We start from the raw sequence: 26,859 nt of genomic DNA, 5'->3' as shown, positions 1-26,859 counted from the left end.
CTGTGTCATTATCACCCATTTCCAGCCATATTGTTCAGTTTCTTAAAAAAATACTTTGATGGCAACTTTACTAATCTGGATCAAAGCATCCGCTAAATAATATTTGAAATCTATGAAGAAATCTAAACCAGCCTAATAGAAATGAATGGCAGTATCTCTAATTATCCTTCTGATGTTGTTTGTCAGAAATTGTCCAAATGAATTAATGCCAACTTAAAATATTTTTGGATAATTATAAATACAGATTATACAGGTTTCATGCCTCTTTTTTTAATTGAAAGCTGTAATTGCTGGTATATAACATCAGTACTTATTGCATTTAGAACTTCTAAGTGATGACCGACTCCAATGAATGGAATGCTGTCATTGTGAAGCAGATAATTAATTTCGCAAATGTGTGGAATCATTCCTCTAAAGCTAGGTTGCTGTCTGGCAAGCTAGCGAATAAATATAGAGTGCAGATGCATATTTCAAATTCAGATCATCACAGCATCGACAAACCGTTGTTAGCCGACATGTCTGACCTATCCCATCATATGGTTCCAATTTCTGAATTGTATGCTTCTTAGGACTGCTTTTGTCAACAAAAAAATTATTGGGCTCATTCTGATTATATTTATTATAATATATGTGTATAACTGAAATGGTAGGGCTTCTACTTTCAAAACCCTATTCGGATCATGATAAATAGAGCCGGAAGCAGTATACATCACCTCTAAAAACAAGTGGACATGTGCATGCAAGTAGTGTTGCGTTATGATGTTGATATGAAACGCCAAGGTAGGTAGCCAAGGCTTAAAATAAGCAAACGCAAGTCGTGAGAAACTAAATGCATTTGTTAGTCCAAAGAAGTTGTACACCTAAGGTGTTTAACGTTACTGACGTAGGTTAACGAACTGACTAATGAAGCTTACATTGGATGTGTTAACTAACGTGGCTATCTTCATCTAGTAAAGTTAGCTAGCATGGCTACCAAGCTACTGAAGTGTACAAGTAAGCTAAAACTCCACTAAAAAAACTTGCGGAAACGATAACAAACGCCTGCTCACTAGTGACAACCACCGCAACGTGACGAACAAACGAATTGCTATTCTAACATTAGACGTGTGCATTACTTTAGGACCCTCTAGGGTTTTTTACACTTTAATCGATATAGCTAGCTAAGTGGCTAGTTTACTTCTTGCTAGCCATCTCTCGCCGTCGTTAGCATCAGCTGTGTGCTAAATGACTAGCTAGCTCGGAATTTTCAGCTAAATACCTAGCCATGCATTTCGCCTGTTCAGTGGGCTCACTAGCCAAATTGGTGTCAATAATCAAATCGTAAGATTTTCCAGAACATACTGGTAGCAATCAGTAATGTGCATAGTTGCTGCTAAGCCGACCCCTTAACCCGGATGGCAAGTATTTCTTATGTCATAAACAACCTCCTTTTTTTTTAGCACCAGTTAGCCAACTGCCGTAGTAAACAACGCAAAATGCTGTCTCAGCTGTCATGTCCTATACAGTCAAGCAAGAAGCGAACATCGTTTACAACATGTGGCATTGTTCGACTAGAAAACAAGTGATTTACTGTTTTTGATAGATGACGTATAGATATTGTGAATCACAGTACTGCGTTGCTGTTCTTGATGTGGCCTGTGGACAGTGTGTTGGAGTCAGTGTATGTAGATTCAGGTTGATGTAACGTGCCTATTTGTTGTTTATTTTCTAGAGAGTGAGGTCTCTGCCCTCAATAAAGGAGCAGAGCCTACTGTCCAGCCGTTTCTCATTACATGGATTTAGGCACCACCAAAGGAAAGACTGGCCTATCTCTCTCTACCCAATGCAAACACTCTGAGCAAACTTACATTTGTTCTGTAAATTGGGTGCAGGCTCACTTACCTACGCCTGTCTACACAACCAACCAGCCCGAACCGACACTGCACCTTTGAAACCTAAAGATGTCTTCTAGGCAAAACGCCCTAACTGCTGCTGTTGTGACCCTGTTGGGGGCCACCTTGGGAGGCCTGATGCTGTGGCGACTAAGGATCCAGAAGAAGAAGCAGCAGCTTCCTGTTCAGGGTCGTAAGGGTCCGGCTGGGGTCATCTCTGGTCCCTTAACCGTGGAACAGCCGTGCCCCGTCGAACCAGAGCCGGTGGTAGTAGAGAGTAAAAAGCCAGTGTCAGAGTCCCAACCTCAGATTCCATGTAAACCCTGTCAGTCACAGCTACCCGATGGGCAGTGTCTGGGCTTCCCCCAGGCGTCTTTACTGCCTTCTGTTGACCAGGTCCTGGCGATCCAGCCGGTGACTGTACACTGTGAGGAGGATTGGGAGCAGCTGTGGCCCACGCTGCAGAAGGAGCTGGCCGTCTACCCGGTCCTTGGGCTGGACTGTGAATGGGTAAAGACTCAAAGCGAGGGCCCGGGCGTAAGAATTTGTTTATTGTTTTCACAAAACGTGTGTCATTGATCCTCTCCAGCCGATCCTCTCATCCCTGACGCGACCTCCTCCTCTCTTCCCTCCGTCTTGTCGCCTCCTTCCCTCTGGCCGTCTGCCCCCCCAGGTGTCGGTCAAGGGCCGGACGTCAGCGGTGTCTCTGCTCCAGATGGCGACCTACTCCGGCCGGTGTGTTCTGGTGAGGCTGCGGCCATTCCGCGGGGCCTGGCAGGACCTCCCTCTCAGCCTGAAGGAGGTAGCGTATGGGCCCATCGTGTCCGTGTTGGTGGGGCATGGTGGTTTAAATGCCGCTGTAGTGGGTTTGACTTCTGCCAATGTGAAAGGGAAAGCACACTTGTAACTGACCTTGGATGGATGACTCATTCGTTTTTGTGATTGTTTACGGTATTTTTTTATTTATTGTTTTACAATATAGGTCCTTAGAGACCCTCATGTCCTGAAGGTAGGGGTGGGTTGCTATGAGGATGGAAAACGCCTGACCCGTGACTATGGCCTCGCTCTCGGGTGTACGCTCGACCTGAGGTACCTCGCCTTGCGACAAAGGTACTGAACTGGAGATTGCATGTAAGCAGTCCTAGCCTTTTGGGGGCCCCCTCTCCACTAGCGGCCCGGGGCTCACTAGCTGTCCGGGGGCCCCTAGCGGTCGGGGGCCCTAAGCAACCGCTTATGTCGCTTATGCTTAGGGCCAGCCCTGCATGTAAGGTTGAAATGTGCTTCAGTTGCATGTCTCTGGTTCTGGATGCTCTGGGTGTGTCCACTCTGAACCGGGCTCTGGTTCTGGATGCTCTGGGTGTGTCCACTCTGAACCGGGCTCTGGTTCTGGATGCTCTGGGTGTGTCCACTCTGAACTGGGCTCTGGTTCTGGATGCTCTGGGTGTGTCCACTCTGAACCGGGCTCTGGTTCTGGATGCTCTGGGTGTGTCCACTCTGAACCGGTCGCTCGTTTGTAGAGGATGGAAAACCGAAGTGTTTCTGCCTTACGGGAATGTAGTTGTCTCAGTCCTTCATTTCTCCCTGCTATATGCTGATGCTGAATGCATAACATTCATGCCACATCGAACTGTGGCCTCCCTTCAATTCAGTTGGGGTCTGTGAAGTGGAACTCGCATGTAAAAAGGCAATGATTTGACATTTGCTTAGAGAGTGTGTGCACTGTAAAAGCTACATTCGTGTGCTCATTTTCACTTTCCGCACACAACACTGTTAGGCTATTTCTTGTCAATCCTGAATAGCGCTGGCTCTGTATTCTTGTGAAGACGAGTCGTTCTTAACCTGGATGCATGTTTCTGTGCAGACAGGCGGTTCTGAGCAATGGCCTGAGCCTCAAGTCTCTAGCTGCTGATCTTCTCAATGTGTCTCTGGATAAATCCTTGGAGCTTCGCTGCAGTGACTGGGAAGCGGACCAGCTGACTGTGGAACAGGTACTTCCATACCTTGTGGTGTGACTGGAGTAAATACAATAGACACCCCAGAGGTGCCAGGTAGCCCTGAGGTAAGAGCGTGCTGAAATAATAACTGAACGGTTGCTAGTTTAAAAAAAAAATCTGTTCTGTCCCTGATCAAAACACAGGTGTTCCCAGGTCATTTAAGTGAATGTGTGTTTTCCTAGTCCACTTGCCTATTAAATTAAGGGTTGAATAAAATACTTCAAAACACACTGAGAAGGTTCAGTGCACATGCTGAATCATCTGATCTGTCTGTACGTGTTCCTTTAATGTATTTTACTGTATTTTTCTTATTGTTGGTTGGATATATCTCTTTATATAATATGGTTCTGTGTTATCCTGTGCCCTGGCAGTTGTATGTATAAGGCCAGGTTTTCAACTGAAAATGGCAAATCAGTTCAGAGCCAATTACGTTATGTTAATTACAGAGTAGTGGATCTGCCATTCAGCTTTTTTTCCCAAATAACCCACTTTTTCTCCCCCTCCTTCTCCCGTGACCTCCAGATGACCTACGCAGCCAGGGACGCCCAGGTCTCCATAGCCCTGTTCTTTCACCTGCTCGGCCTACCTTCTGACACCACTCCTACCTCACCTGGCAGTGGGCGTGGCTATACAGAGCTGGCCAATTGCTGCCAGGGCCTGTTGGATATGCCCTTCAGGGGGCGTGGTGGAGGAGATGGCGAGGACGGGGAGAGGAGACGAAGGAATAGAAAGCCTACTTTTGAAAGCCCAGAGTCTGGTGACCAGCAAGTTCCAGACCCCAGAAGGAACAACAAGAGAAAACCGCTGGGTGTGGGCTACTCCGCAAGGTGGGTGGTGGTAACAGCTGGGGCATGGACGACTACGTCTGGTGGGTGGGTGGTGGTAACAGCTGGGGCATGGACGACTACGTCTGGTGGGTGGGTGGTGGTAACAGCTGGGGCATGGACGACTACGTCTGGTGGGTGGGTGGTGGTAACAGCTGGGGCATGGACGACTACGTCTGGTGGGTGGGTGGTGGTAACAGCTGGGGCATGGACGACTACGTCTGGTGGGTGGGTGGTGGTAACAGCTGGGGCATGGACGACTACGTCTGGTGGGTGGGTGGTGGTAACAGCTGGGGCATGGACGACTACGTCTGGTGGGTGGGTGGTGGTAACAGCTGGGGCTAGATGACTACGTTTGGTGGGTGGGTGGTGGTAACAGCTGGGGCTAGATGACTACGTCTGGTGGGTGGGTGGTGGTAACAGCTGGGGCTAGATGACTACGTTTGGTGGGTGGGTGGTGGTAACAGCTGGGGCTAGATGACTACGTCTGTTTAGACAGTTCCACTATATGTAACTATTCTTTGCATGACAGTCTGTTTAGCCTATATCAGGAGTTCTAAACGGTACATCAGGGGTTCCGGAAGGTCTGTTTAGCCTATATCAGGAGTTCTAAGCGGTATATCAGGGGTTCCGGAAGGTCTGTTTAGCCTATATCAGGAGTTCTAAACGGTACATCAGGGGTTCCGGAAGGTCTGTTTAGCCTATATCAGGAGTTCTAAGCGGTACATCAGGGGTTCCGGAAGGTCTGTTTAGCCTATATCAGGAGTTCTAAGCGGTATATCAGGGGTTCCGGAAGGTCTGTTTAGCCTATATCAGGAGTTCTAAGCGGTATATCAGGGGTTCCGGAAGGTCTGTTTAGCCTATATCAGGAGTTCTAAGCGGTATATCAGGGGTTCCGGAAGGTCTGTTTAGTCTATATCAGGAGTTCCACGTCTGAGTATGAGACAGGATGTGTTTTCTGTTGCTCAGTTTGCATCCAAGGCGAGTGTGATTATTGTCAGTGTAGGGCTGGATAGAAGCTGTACCTGCCCCGAGTGTTGTATATTCCTGCCCTCTACCAGTGTCGTGGAAGGCCGTGTGCCCCTGGCACCACTAGGTGTATGAAGCTTAAAGTGATATTTCACAATTAAGGGTGTTCAAATTCATGTTAGTGTTGTCCAGATAGTTGCTTTGGTCAAAGTTTTTACTGTCCATTTGCGCGCACACAGCCACACAATGCAGTTGTCGGACTGCCAGTCTAATTGTGTGGTAACTGAACATGTTTCTGCGGGCTCTGTGTTTGTTGCAGGAAGTCCCCTCTTTACGACAACTGCTTCCTCCACGCCCCAGACGGACAGCCGCTCTGCACTTGTGACAAAAAGAAGGCCAAGTGGTACCTGGACAAAGGAATAGGAGGTACACCCCAATAGTACAGCCTGTTTACCCAGAACACACTATCAGGCTCCCTCTTCATCTCCTCCCCACGTCTCTGCCTCCTTTCCTTTAGTGTTGCAGAATGAGGATCCATTTATCGTGCGTCTCCTGTTTGAGCCGTCAGGTCGTCCGGACTCCCAGCAGGACTACTACCTGACTGCAAAGGAGAACCTCTGTGTGGTGTGTGGCAAGAGTGACTCTTACATAAGGTCTGTTTAGCCTATATCAGGAGTTCTGCACTGTCTGTTTAGCCTATATCAGGGGCTCTGAACGGTCTGTTTAGCCTATATACAGGGGCTCTGAACGGTCTGTTTAGCCTATATACAGGGGCTCTAAACGGTCTATTTAGCCTATATACCATGATGGCTCATTTATTGTACATGCAATTATGGAATGTTTGCTCATGAGTTTAGTTAACTGGCTGATTCATCCAGATGCAAAAATTGTGCAAGTAATCTGGTTCCCTTCTTGTTGCTCTTACAGGAAAAACATTGTCCCTCATGAATACAGGCGCCATTTCCCCACAGAAATGAAGGACCACAACTCCCATGACATCTTGCTGCTTTGTACGTCTTGTCACGCAGCTTCCAACGTCCACGATGGCTTCCTGAAGCAGCAGCTGGCTGATGAGTACTCTGCCCCTCAGGTAGGGTGGACGCCAGTCGGTATCATGGTGGTTAGCAGCTGATGCCGTCTATTTCCTGTACGTGTCACAATTATAATGTCATGGTAATGTTTTGAGAAAACGAGCGTCTGTCATGGTGAAAACAATGTTTTACGAAAAGAAAAATGGCGTTTGTTCTTTTGAAACGTCATCTTTGCTGTGATATGGCAAACGTGGCTGATCTAGAATAACGGATTTTGTTTTCGAACTATGTCGGCCAGGGGTGTGAGGAAGGGGTTCGTCTGCTGGAGGACTCCGACCGCAGGAGGGTTCGTTCCGCAGCCCGAGCGCTCCTCACCGCAGGGGAGGGGCTCCCGGGGTCCCGGAGGCAGGAGCTGCAGGACATCATCAGGAGCTTCTACAACAACCCGGATTTGGAGCTGACACCAGACATTCTGCAGAGGGCTGCAGGCCTGGAGACACGGTATGAAGCCTGACCCAAGGCCGGCACAGCGGGCTTTCCCTGGCTCTTCAGAGTTTGATTTGGCTTACTGTGCAACGGCTGTTGGTGCTCGTTAATTTTCCCTCCTTCCCCCACCATTCCTTCCTCCCAGGATTTTCAACGAGAGTTATATTCCCCACGGACTGAAGGTGGTCCAGGCACACGCCGACCAAGGCTTGAAAGGGTTAATGGGCCTGGAGCGCCGCTGGAGGCAGCACTTCCTGTCCACCATGACGCCCCGCTTCCTCCCGCCTCTCTGGTCGGTCAGTCACAACCACGACAAGTTCCTACGCAAGTTCGGAGAGGACCTTCTGATCCAGCTCAACTGAAACAGTCCTGTCTATCCTAGCCCGGAAGGCTGGTCTGTTTTGGTGGAACGTTAAGGAAACGGGCTGGTGCCCACACTACGCCGGTCTCTGTAGCCTGGGCACCAGCTAGTCTGTATCCATGGACTTCTCTGGAGTCAGCTGAGCTGTTACGACCGCAGCTCTTCCTGGGTGACCACTGGCTTGTCTCCACCGTTGCCCAGAGAGAGAGTTAACCCGCCTGGGTGATCCCTGCAGGCCCCTGATGTTCCAGTGTCTCCCTCCGGTCTGGTGATGTTGGCTGGTTGAGGAAATGTACTTGTGAGCCTGGCTTTATTTCTATATGGTGCTATACGTGTTGAGTGCCAAGAACATTAGACGCTGCTAGTGAGCCGGGCAGAACCTGAAGGATCTCAATGAACTCTTAATGGTGTGAAATTCTACCTTTTTATTCCGTAAGGATTGTCTCATAGGCCCACAGGTATAGCAGTGTGTAGGGGAGTAAGGTTCTGTTGGACCCAAAGCCAAATCTCACTGAAGGAGAGACGGACCGCTTTCGTTTGGACCAAGGTAAAGACACCACAAACGTTTGGAACACTGACTCTGTTGGAGGGTTCCTGATGAATTATTGCATATGGACACTTTTTAACAAAAGAAAAAAAAACTTAATGGTTTGGTTTCCAGAGCCAGGTGAGGCCGTGTCCTGGTCTAAAAATCTATTTCCATTCAGATTTTCCAGAACGATACTTAACCGGCAATCTGGAAACACAACCCTTGTTGATCACTTTCAGAAAATGTATTTTAGATGTCGCTGAAACCTGCTCTTGGTTCTCATTAAATATAAATTATTTACCCTGCAGGTCTCAGCCCTAATACGAATAATTTCCATGCGTTCAGAAATCATTGGTTTGCTTGGCAAAGGTAACTTTTACATTTGATAACACTAACTTTGGTCATGTTTGTTGATCTTCGATTACAAGTCAGACATGAATTTACTCCAGCTGATGACCGGCTAGTATGTGTCCCAAATGGCAGCCCAGTCCCTATATAGTGTACTACTTTTTACTGGTGCTGTGTACCACACACACACACACACACACACACAATTAACAGGACACTACTGCTTCAGTCCAGGTGGTAAGTGTCCCTGATCTGACCAGCCCAAATCAGTTTTTCTACTTTTTGCCTCCTAATCAGCTCCTAATCATTTCAATGTTGAGAAGTAATATGCTGAGGGACAAGCTCCATTGGTTAGTGAAGACTACCTTAAAGTCACTGAGCAGGGAACCTTTTTGCAAACCTGAGATGTTCATGTTTTCTGGCATGACTATATTGCATTTGATTAGTCTTTAAGAAACCAGCAGCATTTTGTTTTATTTACATTTGTCCAGATGTAACCCCGTAAAAGCTGTTCTGTTTCCCTACAATTGTAAATTAAATAAAGTATCATATTTGTATGCTTGTGAGGAGTGACTATTCAAATGGGATGTATTGCAGAATTATCACTACAATAATACTACTGACTTGAATCTTTATACCTAATGATGTCTCTTTCTACTCTTATATTAACAATTTAGTTAAATAAGGGACAACTTAAATTAACTTAGTGAATCTGAATTCCAAAGTAAAAGTCACTTTTATTCATCATTTTTATTAATCCTATTTGCTGCAGAAACACAATGAAATATTCTCAGTTTTTATTTAGTTTCCATACAAAATCACAGTTTAATAAATAGTCTGTAAAAAAATGTTGTACAAAATCATTCATCTTTACATTTCTTGAACGAGTGAATCGCGTCTTTCATCTCATTCAGCTCCGAGTACTCTTTAGCAGTTGGATCTTGTCAGTTTAATTGACGTTTTTACAATCGGTTGTTGCGGAGTTAAGGCCTCTTGATTTTGGCATTAGGAACAATCTGTCAGTCAAATGGTTTGTCGTTCTCATGGAATGCATCCCAAATGACCCCGTCCCCTCCTGAGTGCACTGCTTGTGATCCGAGCCTCACTGGACCTGGTCTAAAGTAGTGCATTTAGGATAGGGTGGGACCTGGTCACACCCCCCAGTGTCACAGCTCCATCAAAACAACAAAATGCATTACAGTAAATAAGACAAATCAGACGTGGCTCAATAAGCAGAAGTGTTGCCTCTACTACAAACTATTATTGAATTCAAACAGGACAATGTGTTTTTTCTCAGTGCATCCTCAGTCATGAACTTTAACGATCACAATTGTATTTAATCATTAATGCAGTATATATTCTTCCTTAGCAAGGCTGTGTTCTATGAACACTGCATGTCACTCTGTATCAAACTCCATTCAACTGTGAGTTAGAACTATGATATAGAATAGATGACTCCCAGTCATATTTAAGCAAAGAAATGTATTGAGTTTAACTTTGTTCTTTCCTATTCTGAGTTACAGTGCTTTCACAATTCCAGGACCCTCATTTTGGTGGCCATTAAAACATTAGCTGATGCAGTGTATAGTTAAAGACCAACATATAACAAAAAAACACAAAAGTATTGCCAATAGAATTGTGTGAAACATAAACCATCGATTGTCAAGTGTACAAACCAAATGAAGTTGCTTCACAGCAACTGTTTTAACATTAATCACATTTCTGTTTGTTTTTCTTATTATTAGAAAAGTTCACTGATGAACAGTAATAAAAAAACAGCCTAATTCTGTGGTTACACTAAATGAAGCTTATGATTCTTCCAGTCTGTTTTTTGGTCCGAGGCTGCTCAAAGGTCCAGATCAGAGCCAGACCGTGTGATTGGTTCTGGAGCCGTGATGCGGCAAGTTAACTGGCCAGTAATAGATATTCTGCATCCCAAATGGCACCCTATAGGGCGCTGGTTAAAGTAGTGCACTACAGAGGCTGTTACTTACTGTGTGGCAGCAGGCCATGTGATTACCTGGCATTACAGGCGAGTTGTGGCCAGCTGGGCCTGTTCAATTAGCCTCAGGGAAATTCTTCATAACCAGGCACAAGAGTTCCGAAAATGTGTGTATTCTGGCTAGTTTAGCCATTTTTAGCCATTTTGGTACGAGCCTGATTTGAAAGGGCTGCAACAATACTGCGGAATAGTGGCCCTCCTCTCAGTGCAGACTTGTAAAGATGTTTGAGAGCTGTTCTCTTAAAACAAAAGTTAAAGACATTAAAGACAGCTAGATTCAGCAGTGGACTTGGACCAGAAATCGGACCTGGCATTTTAAACACACCAGCCCATTTTCCCCCCACATCATCATCATTAAAATCTCAAGTTAGGAAAGTCTACCGGGCAAAAGAATGGACCAGCCCATTTAGCAATGGACCCACCCTTGTTTAGTCCAGCGTGAATGAAAAACATCCACTCGTCCAACCAACTACTGCATCTTTTACATCCTCCAGCAATTTCCGATCGAGCGCATCCAAGAGATTGCTTAGAAAGGTGAATGTTGTCTCTTTTCTCCATGCTCCATCATTGGCGCAATGCTGCCATTGGCTGCTGGTGTATTCAGGATGAACATTGTTTCTTTGGGGTACGACAATCTGAACCGGAGTCTGTCAGTTTGGATGAATGCATCCTCAGGTCATTCAGGACGTTTCTTAAAATACTGTCTGACCGATTCACTCACACACTATCTAAGAATCATTAACCCCCCCCCACCAAGCCTCAGGCACAAAGATTCACATCAAGAAATTATATATACACACACACACACACACACACACACACACACACTTTCTGCTCTTGATCAATCCAATGCTCGGTTTTTACACAGTTGGCACAGATTATTGAAATAAATACACTGTATGTCGTTTCTACAGTGTATTTTAATTGAACTGAACCTTTTTTTAAGTATCAAATGAATAATCTCAGTCTAGTCCTTCTGTTTCTTGGTCTAACAACTACTTATAAATATGCTGATGTTAATCATTGAGTGACACATCAAAATGTTGTCTCAACATCTTATAAATCAAAAATACATATTTTAAATATTAATTTCAAGGTATTTTGCTCATGGAGGAATTTCTGAAAGTCCTCAAACTACGACTATCTAACAATATCTATCATATTGAATTAGAATTAATCTCACAAACATGTACATTAAATAAAGTATGCAACATCTAGAAGAGTGTCTGTCTGTGTTTGGGTGCTTCCTGTCCGCTCCCTTCTCCCCCTCCTCATTTGTCTCCTTGTTTACCCCCCCCCCCCCCCCTCGTGTTTTGACGAGGCGCGTAATCAAGGAAAGAAATATTGATAAACAGCCTACGTTGCTTTATAAGCCCCTCCCTCCGAGTGTTGCTATAGACGCCCCTGAAGGATGCTGGTGAGGGCCTGGTCCAGTGCTGAGGTGGGGCCTGTGGTCTGGCACGCCCCCTGGAGCCGGGGCTGACCTGCAGCTGTGGGACCCTGCAAGCGCTGCAGCTCCAGGATGCTGTTAATGGCACTCTGCAAATGTTCATTGAGGGCATTTTCCCCTAGGTGGGGCGGTGTGGCGCCAGGACAAGCCTCTAGTCTGTAGCCGGGCTGCAAGGCCTGACAAAGGAGATCTGGAGATGTGGGTCCGCCTGCCTTAGATGTGAGGTCTGGAGGCTTGGGACGAGGGCTCGGTCTGTCCTCTTGGAAAGGGATGTCTTGAGGCGTGGGCCGGAAACGTTTCAGCTTAGGGGCACTCATCTCTTGGTCTGGAGACGGCTGCTGTAGGCAGTCAGTCTGTCGCTCTAAGCTCGGAGTAGTATGGGTGTTAGAGACACTTCCATATTGTGAGTCCAGCCCTGCCGTCTTTGTTGGCGGGACGGTGGTCCTGCCGTTGTCACAGGCAACATGTGGGACGTCTATCGCATCAGGGGGCGGGGCCCCTTTTGACGTGATTTCACCGATCGCAAGGCAAGAGGTTCTATGGGAGGAGCCCTGCAGGTTCTGTTCGTTCAGAACACCGCTCCCATTGTTCGGCTGCCCGCTGTAGTCCCGCTTGTGAGCAGAGGGGGCGCTGTGCTGCATGGTGTCGCATGCTGAGTTGTGAATAACCTTCCGAGATCCAGACTGGTGTTTTATTGTAAGCCTGAGGCCACCGCGACTGGAGGAGCAGTAAGTCCTTAGTCCCGGCGGCCGGTCTGAGAGTCTGGTCCAGGCAGGATTGGATGGGGGGCATCTGGACACATCCAGGCCCACACGGGACGACCCAGCGCTGGGGGACTCGGATGCATGCAGGGCCATCAGGAAGGATTCTGTAAAAGATCCAAGCGTGAAGTACAAGGGGGGGCGAATCCTAGATACAAAGTAGTACATTCCTGGCTGTAAAATGTTTGTCATTTTCATTTGGAAATGTCAGGCATGATTTACCCAAATGAAAAAAGATCACCACTACAAAATGGTCCTACTTGAGTTTTTTTGGGGGGTATTCAGCACATATACAAAGTAGTGAGTTGAGCTCGTTGTTCACCTTGTATCCACATAATTCAGCTCCTGTTATTAAAGGACGTGCTGCGGTAGCAAACCGGCTGAAATTACGATACGCCATCTGTACCAGTATATTCATTTACACTGACTGATCATGTCTATTGAGTTCATTTAACTTCAAAAGTCTGCTGGGTAATCAAAGGGTATTCAGGTTAAACCCCACTCTGCCTTGGCAGCAGGACACCTACCTGGATCCCTGCGGGCCATCTTCCTGTCCTCCGCCAGGGAAAACCTCTCGGACTGAAGGAACAGACGATCCAGCATCACCATCTCTGCCGATGGCATTACCTGCTGTGGATATTAACACAAGGCAATATTGACCAATGCATTTAATAAATCAAAGCTTTTAAAGCATAATACAGAAATACATTGTAAAATGGCATTTGGGGTCTATTTGAACAGGTTGTTTGTTACCAGTGCCTCCCCCAGCAGCAACTGTCTGTATCTGTTGAGCATGTCCTTGGTGCGTTTCAGAAGAAACCCTGACACAGAGTCAAACTGCTCATCCACTGGAGAGAGGGACAGACGATAGTCATACAAAGAGACATGTACTGTAGAACTACATTTCCCATCAGGCCCCTACCTAAACTATCTCGAGAAATGATTCAAAAAACTTTAAGTGGTATTTGGTTGCCTATTACCCTAACTTAGTTCCAGGTAAAAAGTTATTTTAGTTTCCATGTGGAACCGTTTCCACAAAAACTATTTGTCACAGAGTGGATTAAAGGCAGGGTGATCTGACCTGCATCGAAGTGGTCCAGGCCCGGCAGGTGTCTGGCACAGGTGTGGTAGGGTAACAGGTGGGTCACAGCCTCCTCCACGGACGAGAAGGAGGAACAGGTCTGGGGGTTCTTGACCACTTCCTGGTCCTGCCAAAGCTGCTGATGGAACCTAAAACCAACAGGCACACTCATATATTAAGATACATAGTAATATACAACAACTATCCCAGGAAACTAAACATCCAGCTCAACTCAGAGCTGCACTGGAGAACATCACAGACCCCCTGGAGAACAACACAGAACCTCTGGAGAACAACATAGGCACTGGAGAACATCACAGACCTACTTGAGAACAACAGGGACCATCTGGAGAACAACACAGACCCTCTGGGGAACAATACAGACACTCTAAAGAACATTTCATGGCTAACTGAGTTACTATAGTGATTTTACTTACATGTTTTATAAACAACTTATTATACATTCAACCTATTTCACATTATTTTGCCAAAGTCCCAAAATGCATCTCAAAGTAAACACATCTGATTGATTTTGTCTATGTCAAGTCAACCTGAAAATGGCATTGTTGCCTCATCTCTTACCTGTGCTTGCGCATAGCTTGAGTGTACCTCTGCTCTCTCTCTACAGCCACCGGGCCAGCCACCTTGTATAAAAAAATACAGCACGTTTACTGGAAGCTGAAGAATCTGAGCAGAATGAATAGACATTCTCGAATGCAGAATCTCTAAATCCTCACACTACATAAAAAGACTGTGCAGTGTGAAAGTATTGAAATATTTATGCTGTAAGTAGTGTACTGTACAGAGAAGAGCGTGTCATTTCAGAGGTAGCCAGTACACCAGCTGTTTCTCACCTTCACCCTCATCTGCTGGGCTGTCTGGACCGCTCTGAGCCACTGGTCATGCTCTCTGTGGGCTTGGGGCCTGTGGTTGTACTGGCTGTGATCTTGGGGCCCCTGGTCATGCTGGTTTTGGGCAAGGGTCCCCGGGTCATACTGGCTGTGCGCTTGGGGCCCCTGGTCATACTGACTGTGGGCTTGGGGTCCTTGGTCATACTGGCTGTGAGGTTGGGGCGCCTGGTCATACTGGCTGTGGGCTTGGGGCCCCTGGTCATACTGGCTGTGGGCTTGGGTCCCCTGGTCATACTGGCTGTGGGCTTGGGTCCCTTGGCCATACAGGGTGTGAACTTGGGGCCCCTGGTTGTATTGGCTGTGAGCCTGGGAACCCTGGTTATACTGGCTGTGGGCTTGGGGCCTCTGGTCCTGGTCTCTGTGGGTTTGGGGCCCTTGAGGCCCCTGGTTTCCATGGAGTCTGGGAGAAGGTGGGTGGACATCAATAAAGACTTGTCTCTCCATATCCATGGCCAAGACAGCTGGTGAGCAGGATAACACAGAAGATGATCATAGTGGTGATGGTGATGATGGTGATGTTGGTGAGAGATGGAAGCGAAAGGGAGGGATACAAAGTGAAAGGTTAGGAATAGTTGTACTGTTGTAATTACTGTTATATGACGGTCTATAATACAATAGTACTGTTGGTATAACTGTTATATGACAGTTTATAATATAGTAGTACTGTTGACATAATATACGTGATGGTCTGTAATATAGTAGTACTATTGATAAAACACACATGATGGTCTTTAATGTAAAAGTACTTTTGGTGTAACTGTTAAATGATGGTCTATAGTATAGCAGTACTGTTGACATAACATTTGTGATGGTCTATATTATAAGACTCTAGTTAGTATATGGAATAGGCTGCAGTCTCTGTATGGTCAGACTCACTGCTTTGCTCTATGTGCTGTTGTACAGCATGGTGCTGGTTAGCCTGGTCCACCTCACCATTGGAGCATGTTTCTAGAAGGTGGTTGGGATGTTCCTCCAGAGAAGGTTCTTGAAGGTGGTTGGGATGTTCCTCCAGAGGATTTTCTAGAAGGTGATTGGGCTGTTCACCCTGAGAAGTTTCTAGAAGGTGGTTGGGATGTTCATCCAGAGGAGTTTTGAGAAGGTGGTTGGGCTGTTCATCCAGAGAGGTTTCTAGAAGGTGGTTGGGATGTTCCTCCAGAGTAGTTTCTAGAAGGTGTTTGGGATGTTCCTCCAGAGTAGTTTCTATAAGGTGGTTGGACTGTTCCTCCAGAGGAGTTGGTAGAAGATGGTTGGGATGTTCCTCCTGGAAAGTTTCTTGTAGGTGGTCAGGCTGTTCCTCATCAGAGGTTTCTAGAAGTGGGTCAAGCTGTTCCTCGTGAACTGTTTTTTGAAAGTGGTCAGCCTGTTCCTCCTGAAGGGTTTCTAGAAGGTGGTCAGGCTGTTCCTCCTGAAGAGTTTCTAGAAGGTGGTCAGGCTGTTCCTCCTGAAGAGTTTCTAGGAGGTGGTCAGGCTGTTCCTCCTGAAGGGTTTCTAGAAGGTGGTCAGGCTGTTCCTCCTGAAGAGTTTCTAGGAGGTGGTCAGGCTGTTCCTCCTGAAGGGTTTCTAGAAGGTGGTCAGGCTGTTCCTCCTGAAGAGTTTCTAGAAGGTGGTCAGGCTGTTCCTCCTGAAGAGTTTCTAGAAGGTGGTCAGGCTGTTCCTCCTGAGGCACAGAAGCAGCTAGAGGAGAGGTGGAAGAGCTAGGGCTGCCGAACACTGCAGGATGGACCTGAGGGGAGTTGCTGTTGGGATGTGGGTAGGGTCTGACAGACAAAGGGGAGGGGCTTCTGTAAACGCCAGTCTGTGTTTGGCCTCCAGTAATTCCAGGCCCAGATCCAGGCCCCGGTAGTCCCAATGGAGAAGTAAAACTGTCTTGTTTGGAAGTCGTCTCTAAGCATCGCTCCGGTTGGGGTGTTGACCCTAAACCCTGCCCAGGTGGAGACGCGCATAGCAGGGTTGGAGACTCGCCAGGCAGGTTGGCCTCCTCTGTCTCTGGGTGTAGTGGAGAGGCCAGCACCATACTGGGGCAGGGCATTGAGAGGGATGCTGCCTGGCGGAGAACCACTGGCTGGATGGGTGGAGGGGGCTCAGCTGTCATCTCACTGGCCAGAGGGGAGGTATCGGGGTCTTGCCCAGACAGGGCTACGGTCCCAGCCAGGACCTCAGGCCATTGGATGGGGCTTGGAGAAGTAAGTGCTTGCTGTGGTAGAATTGGTTGTGGAAGTTAAACAGTCAAGAAAACTTCTAACTCAATAAACACAATACAACTTTTCTGTCAATTTTTTCAGACAGAAATGTTTTCCCTTTTTCTAGATTTCCCTCAATTTACTCCTTTCTTTTCCCTTTTTACTGACCTGCTGCAGTTGATGGATAAAGTCCTGGGACTGGTTGTGCGTGACCGTGCTGTGAATCTCCTCCACCCCTGATTTAGTCTCGGTCTGGTGCAGGAAATGTTTGGGTTGCGACCCTGCCGGATCCAGTAGGTGTTTGGGTAGTGTCCCGGGTGGGTCCAGGGCTTGAAGGGCCTCAAGGAGCGTCAGTACAGGAGAAGCGGCCTGGAGCTCAGCGGTGGAGGGCTGTGGTGAGGCATGATGCTGGAAAGGCTGCTTGCTCGACTGGGAGAACCCACAAACCGATTAAGACTTTTCTGCTGCATAGAAATTTTTTTGTATTGTATTACAAAATAATAATACAAATTGTTAAAAGATAATGCTTTTCAGACCGGGACTAGACTCAACCTGTGTCTAGAACACAGTCCTCAGTGTAGACCTCTCACCTGGATCACGTGTGGCGAATTGTCCCCCTTCTCACCGGGGCCAGCTCTGTCAGGCAGCAACACCACAGAGGCCTGCTGGACGCTGATCTGTCCATCCGTCGTGCCCACTAGAGGCCTGGCGGTCTGCGGGGTGAAGGGCATGGCCTGTACTACAGCAGGAGGGGCGTTGAGGATGGAGATGGAAGTCATGTGACTGTCTGGGTGGCTGGAGGCAAGCTGCATCCCGGAGCTGCTAAGAAGGACAGACAGAGCATTGGAATGAGAAGACACAGAAGTTGTAGGGTGACTTGTATTGTCACTCCGAATGTGCCCTAATTAGCCCCCCTATTCCCTGTGTAGCGTCACAAATTGTGAACAAATCCACATATGGAATAGGGGGTCATTTGGGACACGGCCCGTGTCTGTGCAGTCCCACTCACTGCATCAGGGCGATGTTCCCCAGAGCTGGGCTGTGGAGCAGGGTGGCATGCTGTGGCCGCCCCGGAGCCCCCGGGCCCTGGGCCCTCTGAGGGGCGTAGGCCCCCGCCAGCTGGGTCGGCATCTGGAAGACAGTGGGGGGGCCCGTCTGCAGCTGCAGGGGCCCAGAGAGCAGGGTGCCCGGGCGCAGGGACAGTTGCCCCGAGGGGGTGGCGGTGGTGAAGACTGTGTGCGGGCTGAAGTTGAGCTGCCGGTGGTGAGGCACGGCTGTCAGTATCTGGGAGCCATCCAACAGGTGGTGGCCGGCGGAGGGGCTGACACCCTGGACCGGTTGGACCGGCGCCCCCTGGCGGCCCGGGGTGAACAGCGGCCGCGCTGCGCTGCCAGGGAGCTGGGACAGGGTGACGGGGGATTGGCTGGGCAACAGGAACTGGTTCTGGCCATGGAAGAGACCTTGGGGCTGGATCAGGAAGGATCCTCCCCCCTGGCTGACGAGCTGCAGGCTGAGCGGCTGGGGTTTGGTGAGGTGGGGGGCGTTGAGGTGGGGGGCTTGCTGGGGAGGTGGCTGGGGAATAGGCTTGGAACACAGAGGAGGGGGGGACAGGAGGATATTTGACGATGGTGTCCCAGGAAGGAAGGTTAGGCCTGGGGAGGTGTTCTGACCTGGAGGTCCAGGAGGTTTGGGGCTGATCTGAACCAATCGAGGCTGGATGCTGATAGGTAGTTTGGGTTGAATGGGCAGGGGCCCTCTCTGGAGAAAGATCCCAGGAGCAGCAGCCCCTCTGATGGTTGGAGCCAACAAGGGGTGCCCCGTAAGCCCTGTTAGGCTAGGAACTGCCTTCTGTATGAGGGAGAAGGAGGTGCTGGAAGCCTGGGCAGGGGTCAGGGAGAAGGAGGTCTCTGGGGGAGGCGCAGGGAAGACATTTCCGGGGAGAAGTCCCATCAGCTGGGTAATAGCAGGCTTCAGGGAGGGGCAGCCTGGTCCTACCGCCAGCAGGGAGGGCTGGGGAGGCTCCACAGCTGCCTGGGTATCCCGGGGCATGGGGGGCAAGGTGGGGGGCGCCTGGTGAGGCTGGGGGAAAGGTAGGGGTTTGGAGAGGAACGGCACAGCAGCGGGAGGAGGGAGCAGTGCAGGGCCAGGCGGGCTGGGCGTGTAGAGGGACTGGGCGTGGCCTTCTCCTGGTCCTGGTTGGATGAGCCCCGCCTCCAGGGCCATGGTGTGCTCTGTGATGTCAGCCTCCTGGAGACTCTGCTGGAGGATGTCACAGGCCATCTCCTCCTCCTGCTGCTCCTCCTCCTGCTCCCCTTCCTCCTCCGTGTCTCCCTTCCCTCCCTCGGGTGAACCCAGAAGAGCCTCCTCCAGGAAGGATAGGTCCATGCATCCTGCAGGGGGTGTGTCCTCAGAGCTGGTGATGTCATCTGCCAACAGAGACACAGGGCTCTGAGGGGAGGGGGCCGGGGGGGGCGGGGGGGGGGGGTGCAGGGAAGAAGAAAGACAAAGGGGGGAGAGAGAAGTAATGCTTAATAATCCTCTAGAAGGCTCAAGCAGGTCTTGGACTTTAAACACCTTTTAGACAAAGTGTGTGTTTGCTTGGTGTGAATATATACTTGCTCTATATTACAGACACCTGGGATAAAAAAAAAGATAGTGTGTCTGGGAGTGTTAGGGATAACGGTAAGCCTTGGATTTGAACTTGTGTGGGTGGGGGTCTGTCTGTGCAAAGTGTGCAGAAAGCATGACTCACCGAGGTGTCAGTGAAGAAACGGGAGGAAGTGTATGAGAGCTCGAGAAATGGAGGGAGAGAGAGAGAGGCATAGAGACAGACAGTGGAACTCACCGGGGTGTCAGTAAAGAGGAAGGAAGAGTACGAGAGCTTGAAAGAGAGAGAGAGAGAAAGTGAGAGAGTGAGAGAGAGAGTGAGAGACAGAAAGTGGGAGACTTACCGGGGTGTCAGTAAAGAGGAAGGAAGAGTACGAGAGCTTGAAAGAGTGAGAGAGAGAGAGAGAGAGAGAGAGAGTGAGAGAGAGAGTGAGAGACAGAAAGGGGGAGACTCACCGGGGTGTCAGTGAAGAGGGAGGAAGGCTCCCCAGATGAACAGGCAATGAGAAGGTCTTCATTCTGCAGCTGACAGAGGAAGGGCTTGTTACCACACCAGCACACTAACAATGCCAGGCAGTTTATGATGTCATCGTTATTCTTCTGTGACAACATCGCCCCCGCCATCCTCAACGATTTTACAAATCACACCTACGGCCAATTATAAACAATTCGCATAGTACATCCATTATACTGGCCTCCCAGGGGGGCGCTGCGGTCTAAGGCACTCTTTCGCAGTGCCAAGCTGACTGTCACAGTCTAGGTTCACGTTTTGTCAGTGCTGCCAGCTGACGGGCGGCTGAGAACCTCAATGGGCAAAGCAACGTGGCCATTATCATCTGGTGGAGCAGAGAGGTGTTATCAGCTGGGATTTCTTGGTCTCCTCACAACCTACTGACTCCCTCAGGCGACCTGGGTACCTGCAAAGCTGACTGAGGTTACCGATAATGCCCTGGCATGCATTAAACCACACTATTTCCTGGATGGACGAATGGTACGGCAAAAATCTGAATGGCTCTGTGTGGACGCCCAAGAGAAGGCGTTTCAATAACAAATAAATGTATCATTGTCTCGCTAAGAGGTGGTACTGATAAATACTGCTTAATAAAAAGACGATTACCTCATTGGTCCCATGAAGAAAGTCATTCAAGGCTTGAGGATCACTAAAAGGAAATAAAACAGTGTTAATATGGTGGCTTATCTAACTCCCTGTTTACATTTGGTTGTAACATGAATATTTCATCTTGATCATATCCTGATCATGTCTGTTAACCCTTCCAAGACCTGATTACAATGAGATCTCAGCTCTCATTTTGATCATCTAAATGGTCTAACAATGTCGGTGCAATCAGAATGTGGACAAGAGTTAGAACCAAAAACAAACTGGTGTCAGATTGCTTTCAAACTTGAATCATGTTTCATGTAAACCTTTTGGTCAGCAGGACTCACCACAAAACATCAAGTAGACACGTCCCGTCTTCCTCCTCCATGTCAACTGAAGGAGAAAAGGTCAAATCAGATCCGACTGATCCACCAACTTCTTTCATCACATACATTTGTGATGTTAGAAGTACAGCACTAAACATTTAATTGGGCAAAGGAAGACTACTTACTGCTTAATTCAATCAAACCAGGATTGTAGAATTTACACAGTAGCTCTTTTTACAATGGTCATATTAGCACAAACTTTTCTTTCGTACTGTATGAAAACCTACAACTACAATCAGACTGGTATTGGGTACTGTACACAAACCTACAGCTACTGCCAAGGTGAGCGCTCTCATAGATACTTTTACTATTCAATTAGAACTGTGTGGTCACACGACGAGTATTGTGGATGAAGACACTTTAACGTTTCTAGAAGGGCCAGAATTATTCACAGCCTTAACAAGCGGCCACCGAGAAAACTACATACGTGCCAGTTTAGTGGCAAAACGGGAGCAGACAGAACTGGACGTGAGAGCACAACCATTCAACATCCGTGGTTTACCGTGAAAGCTCAAGTTCAGTGTGGGCGGACGCGTACCTAGTTCATACGCAGGGCGCCCCATGCAGAGGTGTCAGGGTCGAGGGGTCAGGGGTCAGGGACTTCTCGCGGGGGCCTCATGGAAAGCTTCACCCTGAGGTCAGGGTCGAGGGGTCAGGATTTCAGAGGCTCCAGTGTCTTCAGGGGCTCTGTCCAGGTGGGCACCCAGCTGCAGAGGCAGGACTCTGGGGCAACTCTTCCGTCAGCCTGGGCATCACTGGAGCACCGCGGGGTCTCACAGTGAAGCGCAACAATGCTTCGCAGGGCCTGGGGACACACGGCGGGCATGTTGAGATGACATAGATTGCTACCACGGGTCCTCTGTTTTACACCTGTGTCTGTTACTGAACACAACCACAGTCCTGCAACTTCCTGACCTCTCCCTTAATGAGTCAGTCTTTTGGATACTGTCATTAACGTTTGCACAAATAAACCATGTGCGTGTGTTTGTGTGATGCTTGGTTCCTCGTTTGTATCTAAAACATTTGTTTGTGTGTCAGTGTGTTCATGTTTAATTGGTCTAATGACACACAACACAGAGACATATGACGGCTGACGTCTGGAAGCATAATAAAAGGCCAAAACATTCCTGTTTAATATTAAGGGGTATTTCCCATCCCACACATGTTATAGGTTTTGAAATGCAATCTTATTTGAAACCAATCAATTCCATTTGACTAATATGGGGACTGCTGCCACCTTATGCAAGCAGAGCATCTTCCTTCTTGCGAAGTGAACGCGAATTAAACCTCAAACGAATTGTAACGACATTTCTCGCCCCATTTCCTACACCTTTTGCTAAATTTTCAGGGGAGGTCCCAGAAAATAGACCAGCCTCCTCCACAAATCTATCATATTTTTGTTTACAACCACAGAACACACACACACAAACACAGACAAACACGCTGCTGCATCAAACACACTCACGGTGAAGGGTACTGCAGCGAGCATTGGTGAATTAAGGCGACCTCAAATTCAGCGGCGCCACCACGCACAATTTAAATGTTTATGTATAAATGTTCTAAATGATACACCTGTGGTTTTGCCATTATATTTCATAAATGCAAAGTGAATTAAGAGTGAGACTGATGTAACGTGTGAAATAATGTACACATCGTTGCCATGGTCGGTGGTGTTCTGGTGCTTGTTTCTTTCGAGAAGAGAGGAGAGGGGGGGTGGACCAGCGGCGCAGACGCCTGCCTGCCCGCACATCTTCAAGCAACAACAAAGGATGCTCTGTAAATATCATGGCTACACAGACTCCTTCATCCCCCGTCTCCCTCTCATTCTTCCATTACAGAAATTCCGCAATTAAACTTGGAAAAAACTCACCCCTTCTCCTTTTGTGGTTTATTGTCCTGTCAGCAAGGCGGGCCTCTGCGCCATCGATTCTCACTCAGTGGTCTTTTGAGATGCTAAGAGAAAGGGGTGGGGGAACAGGGGTGGGTGCGAAACAAGAGTGAGAGAGCTGATCAGAACACAAAGGTAGAAAATAGTAGAAGGCGGCAGCAGCAGTGTGTCTCAGCTGCCGCTACGTCCTTCAGTGGTAGAGGAGAGTAGAGGTGAGGATGCTCAGTGCGTGCGCTCTCTCTTGTGCTCATCTCGTCTGGCGTTTTACAAACGCTGCTTCAAAAATCCCCGCTCTCTTGGATAAATAATGCTCCATTATGATCACAGTGCGATTTAATTATTCATTAGTTGGATGGCTATGGAAACCCAATGTAAATACGTGTCCCATTTTCAGCGTTCCATCAGGTTCAAACGGTTGTCACTAATTGTTATTTCGTAGATGGAGCCAACAATATTGAGTGACAGTCTTCAATAAAATGTTACATTCTGTAAATGTAAAATATTGCATAAATGGCCTGTAGAAAAATATAGGCTATAGCAAATCGTGCATAATTATAAGATGATGTCTGATGCACTGAAAGGCCTACACAATAAACCCAGATTACATATGACCAAAATACTACTACGGTATTTTCTCATTTGTAGGCAAATTTCACTGAGATTAAAAGTAACCTGACCATAATAGCAAGACACCGTTTCAGCATAAATAAATAAAAAAGAACAAGACGGCTCTGGAAGTATGGTTCAACGTATTGGCAAAATCCTAGTTAACATTTTATCTTAGTTTTTTAACGCAGCTTTGCTGTTATTCGGCGATACTGTAAAGCCCCAGCTCAGTCCAAAATAAGATGTTCCTATTTATAATTATTATTAACAGCTGTGACCTTCACATTCCAGTGGCCAGACGGTACGCACACAATGACAAAAACAGACAAATTACATAACTTTTACACATACTCCCCCTTAACCTCAGTTCGCTCCTCAACATCAGCTATTCAAATGGTTTTACGTACTTTCAAACATCTTAAACTGGTAACAGTTTAAATACTTGCTTTGACAGTCAATCATTTCAGTCGTCAGCCCTAACTGGAACGAATTTCATGACTGAAAATAACTCTCAGACTTACCTTGTTAAATTGTGAAATAAATTTAAATACATTTAGGCTACATATATTTATATTTCCAAGTCAGACAACTCCAAACCTCTTAAGTGTGTATTTTAACCTATTTGGCTGACTGACCACCCCGTTGGAGTCATGGTGAATCCACTATGAACATGACTACGAAATATGTGTGCTGCCTGCCTGTTCACAGGGGCCACAATGGGACAGCCCGGTTGCCACCTCTTACCCTCGGGTCTCAATGAGTACAGAACACACACAAAAAAACCCATCCTTTTTGGGGTGTTTTATTTTAAGTAAAGACAAAAACTTCATAAAGGAGGAAACATTTTTAAATACCAACAATTAAAACAATTCACACTGCATCGACCCATCCCACTACAAAAGATCTCTCATTAAAGCAACTTATAACAGTAAAATATCCCTGACTAACAACTCAACCCATCTCCCTTCCAATCCAACAACCCCACCCCCACCCTAATAACCTCTGAAGTGACACCAAAGACCGGTCACGTTACAGGCAAACCACACTGCAGACGTTTGCGTCCAATGGCTGCAAGCCTTCTCGTTGGCGGCGCGGCAAGGTCCTGCGTGCGCCTGCAGGCCGGTCAGCCTGGAACGCGGCCATGGTCTCATTTCCCAGCCTGCTGAGCCTGGCGACGAAGCAGGACGTAGATCTTCTCTTTGATCCAGTCCTTGTTGTAGGGCTGATATGTCTGTGTGTCCGCGCGGTACCTAAGGAGAGAAGGAGATGAGGTGGGTACAGCCTGCTGGTCAAGTCAACACGTCTGCCAAACAATAGGTTTCCTCTGCCAAATAAATAAAACGATACACAGTTCAGACACATAGGCAGATCGCCATCTATCAGGGATCCTCGGACCCTCTCCCAAGGGCCCAGGTAAGCCATTACAGAGCAGGTTCACCGGATTCAACATGTCAGCTAATTAAGAATCCCCTGCCTGGGTTGATCAGCTGAAACAGACCAGAACTCTGAACAGTGATAACATCTGGGGGCCCAAGGGAGCGGACTTTGACAAACATCTTGCAGCCCTTCAGCAACGTAGTGGACCGGAAACCCCACCAATACGCCTGAAGGTGACAACTTACACCAGGCAACTGAGATCAGCCAGGTCATCGATGAAGTCAAACAGCTGACTGATGTCATACGTGATTGATGGACTGTTGGGGTTCATTCGCTTTAGGTGCTCCTCGTACATCTTACACACACCTGGAATTAGAGTTAACAATCAGCCACAGGGAAAACAACACCAGCTCCAGCCAGGACAAACAGGGGCACGCTGTTTGTTGGAAATACATCTTTGACTGAGATAAATGTACATATTGGCGAGCAATTGCAGTCTATTACGATTCTAGTGGATGACCAGGAAACTTTTTACATTAAAAAGAAAGAAACACAACCATCCATAACAAAGAGTTTTCTTCAAGTGACACCTCTTGCAGTCCTCTAAATGAATTTAAGATTATTAGGCCTAATGCGGCTACTTATTCCACTTCTGGGATGAGTTCAGAAACCACCCTTCATCCGTCAAGTATCAAGTACAAAGTTTTTTGTTTTACTTTTAGTTATGATGTGAGATATGCTGTACATTTCTGCAAGAATACTTTGTAAATAAACAGACACATTATCCTGTGATGTGTCCTAAAAGCTCCAGTAATAAATTGATTGTTACAGTAATAAAATAGTATAAATTGGTCGTGCCTAAGATGCTCCTTGCATTTAGATTGTAATGCTATAATCCAAGAGATTAAAGTGGTTTGGAATATTTTACATCAAAATAGATAAGTAATAAGTGTTTTAAATGTGTCATGTCAAACACCAATATATTTATTATACAGGACTTGTTAAATCTGTGAAGGGTCCAGGGTCGTGACTTCAAGATTTGTGAGACCAAGAAAATATAATGTGTTTGGTTTACTATCAATAACATATCACAATAATCTAAAAGTAACACTTTTAGATCATAAACCATACTGGCTTGGTAGGCTTCATACACAAAATGGGTTTAATACCTTAGTCTGTTAGTTTAAGTGCCTGTCAAATTACCTTCCATGCATTCGTTGACTGATTCATAATCAGCATACGTCCTTCCCTCTGGCCTCTTGGTAGGCTGGACCAGCAGGATTGTGTGAGACTGCAACAATTACAAAACATAGTAGAAACGTTCAGTTCAATCAACACTGCCATTTGAAGTTTCAAAACTATTTTCGTGCATCATTAGTTTGACATGTGTTTTTGTACCTCTGAGTTTTAAAGTGATGATGTGTCTTTTTCTTACCTGATGAGACATTAGTATAACTATTTATACTAATCATCTACTGCCATAACTTCAGTAAATTAATGTTCATTAATCAGTTCAGGAAAGGAGTATAACGACATTATCAAAAACCAGGCATCTTTTTCAGGTACCATCCCCCATTGATTAAATTGTAGTTTTAGCTACCTAGCTAGCTAGGAAACAAACCGTCTGGAGCTAACTTCAGCGACTTACCCTTAGTCGGAATTTAACATAGATAGGATGTTAATGTCGGGTCAGTTAAAACGCAGACTACAACATATAACTAAATATGAACCAATCCCCCACCAAGAAAAATTTGAGACGTGTTTACTGCGTATGTTTAAACAATTAACTTCACTACGTTCCGTTAGCTAGTACTGCTAATGTTAAGCTAATGTAGGATTAGCGAACATTAGCTAGCATCCGTTGATTGACATGCATGCTCAATTTCAAAATAAGTGTAGTTAGTAATCTACTCCGTTTTCACTCTGGAAAACTACTTGCATTCAAATACAGAAATGTTACTTTTAAACTAACCATGTTTTTGATAATTGGTTCACGGTGGTCTTTCTCCAAAAATTCTCGTGCTACTCGATTTACTAGCAGAAATGTAAAAGCGGAAATTACGTACACTTGACACCGGAAAAATAACTTTAGGAATGC

The 26,859-nt window shown here is 47.0% G+C and overlaps 3 protein-coding genes across 9 annotated transcripts; 1 reads left to right on the top strand and 2 right to left on the bottom strand.

The window, feature by feature from the left end:
- The first annotated feature begins 687 nt into the window (after positions 1–687).
- Positions 688–8,970, top strand: exd2 (exonuclease 3'-5' domain containing 2). 3 transcript variants are annotated; one of them, XM_010879388.4, is made up of 11 exons: positions 688–780; positions 1,712–2,381; positions 2,545–2,673; positions 2,854–2,981; positions 3,733–3,859; positions 4,388–4,692; positions 5,978–6,084; positions 6,176–6,311; positions 6,586–6,748; positions 6,988–7,190; positions 7,321–8,970. In XM_010879388.4, exons 2-11 carry the CDS (start codon positions 1,941–1,943, stop codon positions 7,535–7,537), a joined length of 1,956 nt encoding a protein of 651 aa, XP_010877690.1. In that variant the 5' UTR covers positions 688–780; positions 1,712–1,940; the 3' UTR covers positions 7,538–8,970. The 3 variants fall into 3 exon arrangements, with proteins under 3 accessions (XP_010877690.1, XP_010877687.1, XP_010877688.1); XM_010879385.4 differs by having other exon boundaries at positions 1,712–2,408; XM_010879386.4 differs by lacking the exon at positions 688–780 and adding an exon at positions 819–993 and having other exon boundaries at positions 1,712–2,408.
- A 536-nt stretch (positions 8,971–9,506) lies between these two features.
- Positions 9,507–23,255, bottom strand: si:ch211-168d23.3 (BRD4-interacting chromatin-remodeling complex-associated protein). Of its 4 annotated transcripts, none has more exons than XM_029125764.2 (15): positions 22,761–23,255; positions 21,429–21,695; positions 20,852–20,897; positions 20,523–20,565; positions 19,862–19,930; positions 17,808–19,246; positions 17,389–17,620; positions 16,967–17,227; positions 15,495–16,812; positions 14,562–15,079; positions 14,290–14,351; positions 13,708–13,856; positions 13,380–13,474; positions 13,154–13,256; positions 9,507–12,733 (listed from the first exon to the last, which is right to left on the bottom strand). In XM_029125764.2, exons 2-15 carry the CDS (start codon positions 21,451–21,453, stop codon positions 11,808–11,810), a joined length of 5,286 nt encoding a protein of 1,761 aa, XP_028981597.2. In that variant the 5' UTR covers positions 21,454–21,695; positions 22,761–23,255; the 3' UTR covers positions 9,507–11,807. The 4 variants fall into 4 exon arrangements, with proteins under 4 accessions (XP_028981597.2, XP_028981599.2, XP_028981598.2 ...); XM_029125766.2 differs by having other exon boundaries at positions 15,552–16,812; XM_029125765.2 differs by having other exon boundaries at positions 17,389–17,617.
- Positions 23,256–24,164: 909 nt separating this feature from the next.
- On the bottom strand, positions 24,165–26,833 carry LOC105015908 (ERH mRNA splicing and mitosis factor). 2 transcript variants are annotated; one of them, XM_010879389.2, is made up of 4 exons: positions 26,734–26,833; positions 25,965–26,055; positions 25,007–25,127; positions 24,165–24,634 (listed from the first exon to the last, which is right to left on the bottom strand). In XM_010879389.2, the coding sequence occupies exons 1-4, from the start codon at positions 26,734–26,736 to the stop codon at positions 24,532–24,534; spliced, it is 318 nt and encodes a 105-aa protein (XP_010877691.1). In that variant the 5' UTR covers positions 26,737–26,833; the 3' UTR covers positions 24,165–24,531.
- Between the last annotated feature and the right edge of the window lie 26 nt (positions 26,834–26,859).

This window comes from Esox lucius, chromosome 15 (assembly GCF_011004845.1).
Source record: "Esox lucius isolate fEsoLuc1 chromosome 15, fEsoLuc1.pri, whole genome shotgun sequence".
NCBI classification, from domain to species: domain Eukaryota; kingdom Metazoa; phylum Chordata; class Actinopteri; order Esociformes; family Esocidae; genus Esox; species Esox lucius.
Note: the sequence above shows the minus strand (reverse complement) of the source record. Positions and strands in the feature narration are given on the sequence as shown.

What these genes read in the sequence shown, in the direction of transcription:
- si:ch211-168d23.3 (XM_029125764.2), bottom strand. Translation starts at nt 21,453, where the DNA reads ATGGGGCGCCCTGCGTATGAACTAG. An exon ending in GGGAACATCGCCCTGATGCA is followed by an intron (nt 17,621 to 17,807) that starts GTGAGTGGGACT and finishes TGTCCTTCTTAG; the next exon opens with CAGCTCCGGGATGCAGCTTG. An exon ending in GATGGCCCGCAGGGATCCAG is followed by an intron (nt 12,734 to 13,153) that starts GTAGGTGTCCTG and finishes GATCTTTTACAG; the next exon opens with AATCCTTCCTGATGGCCCTG.
- LOC105015908 (XM_010879389.2), bottom strand. An exon ending in AGTCAACGAATGCATGGAAG is followed by an intron (nt 25,128 to 25,964) that starts GTAATTTGACAG and finishes CTCTAATTCCAG; the next exon opens with GTGTGTGTAAGATGTACGAG. An exon ending in GCTGATCTCAGTTGCCTGGT is followed by an intron (nt 24,635 to 25,006) that starts GTAAGTTGTCAC and finishes TTCTCTCCTTAG; the next exon opens with GTACCGCGCGGACACACAGA.
- exd2 (XM_010879385.4), top strand. Translation starts at nt 1,941, where the DNA reads ATGTCTTCTAGGCAAAACGCCCTAACTGCTGCTGTTGTGACCCTGTTG. An exon ending in TCCCTCTCAGCCTGAAGGAG is followed by an intron (nt 2,674 to 2,853) that starts GTAGCGTATGGG and finishes TTTACAATATAG; the next exon opens with GTCCTTAGAGACCCTCATGT. An exon ending in ATGAGTACTCTGCCCCTCAG is followed by an intron (nt 6,749 to 6,987) that starts GTAGGGTGGACG and finishes TATGTCGGCCAG; the next exon opens with GGGTGTGAGGAAGGGGTTCG.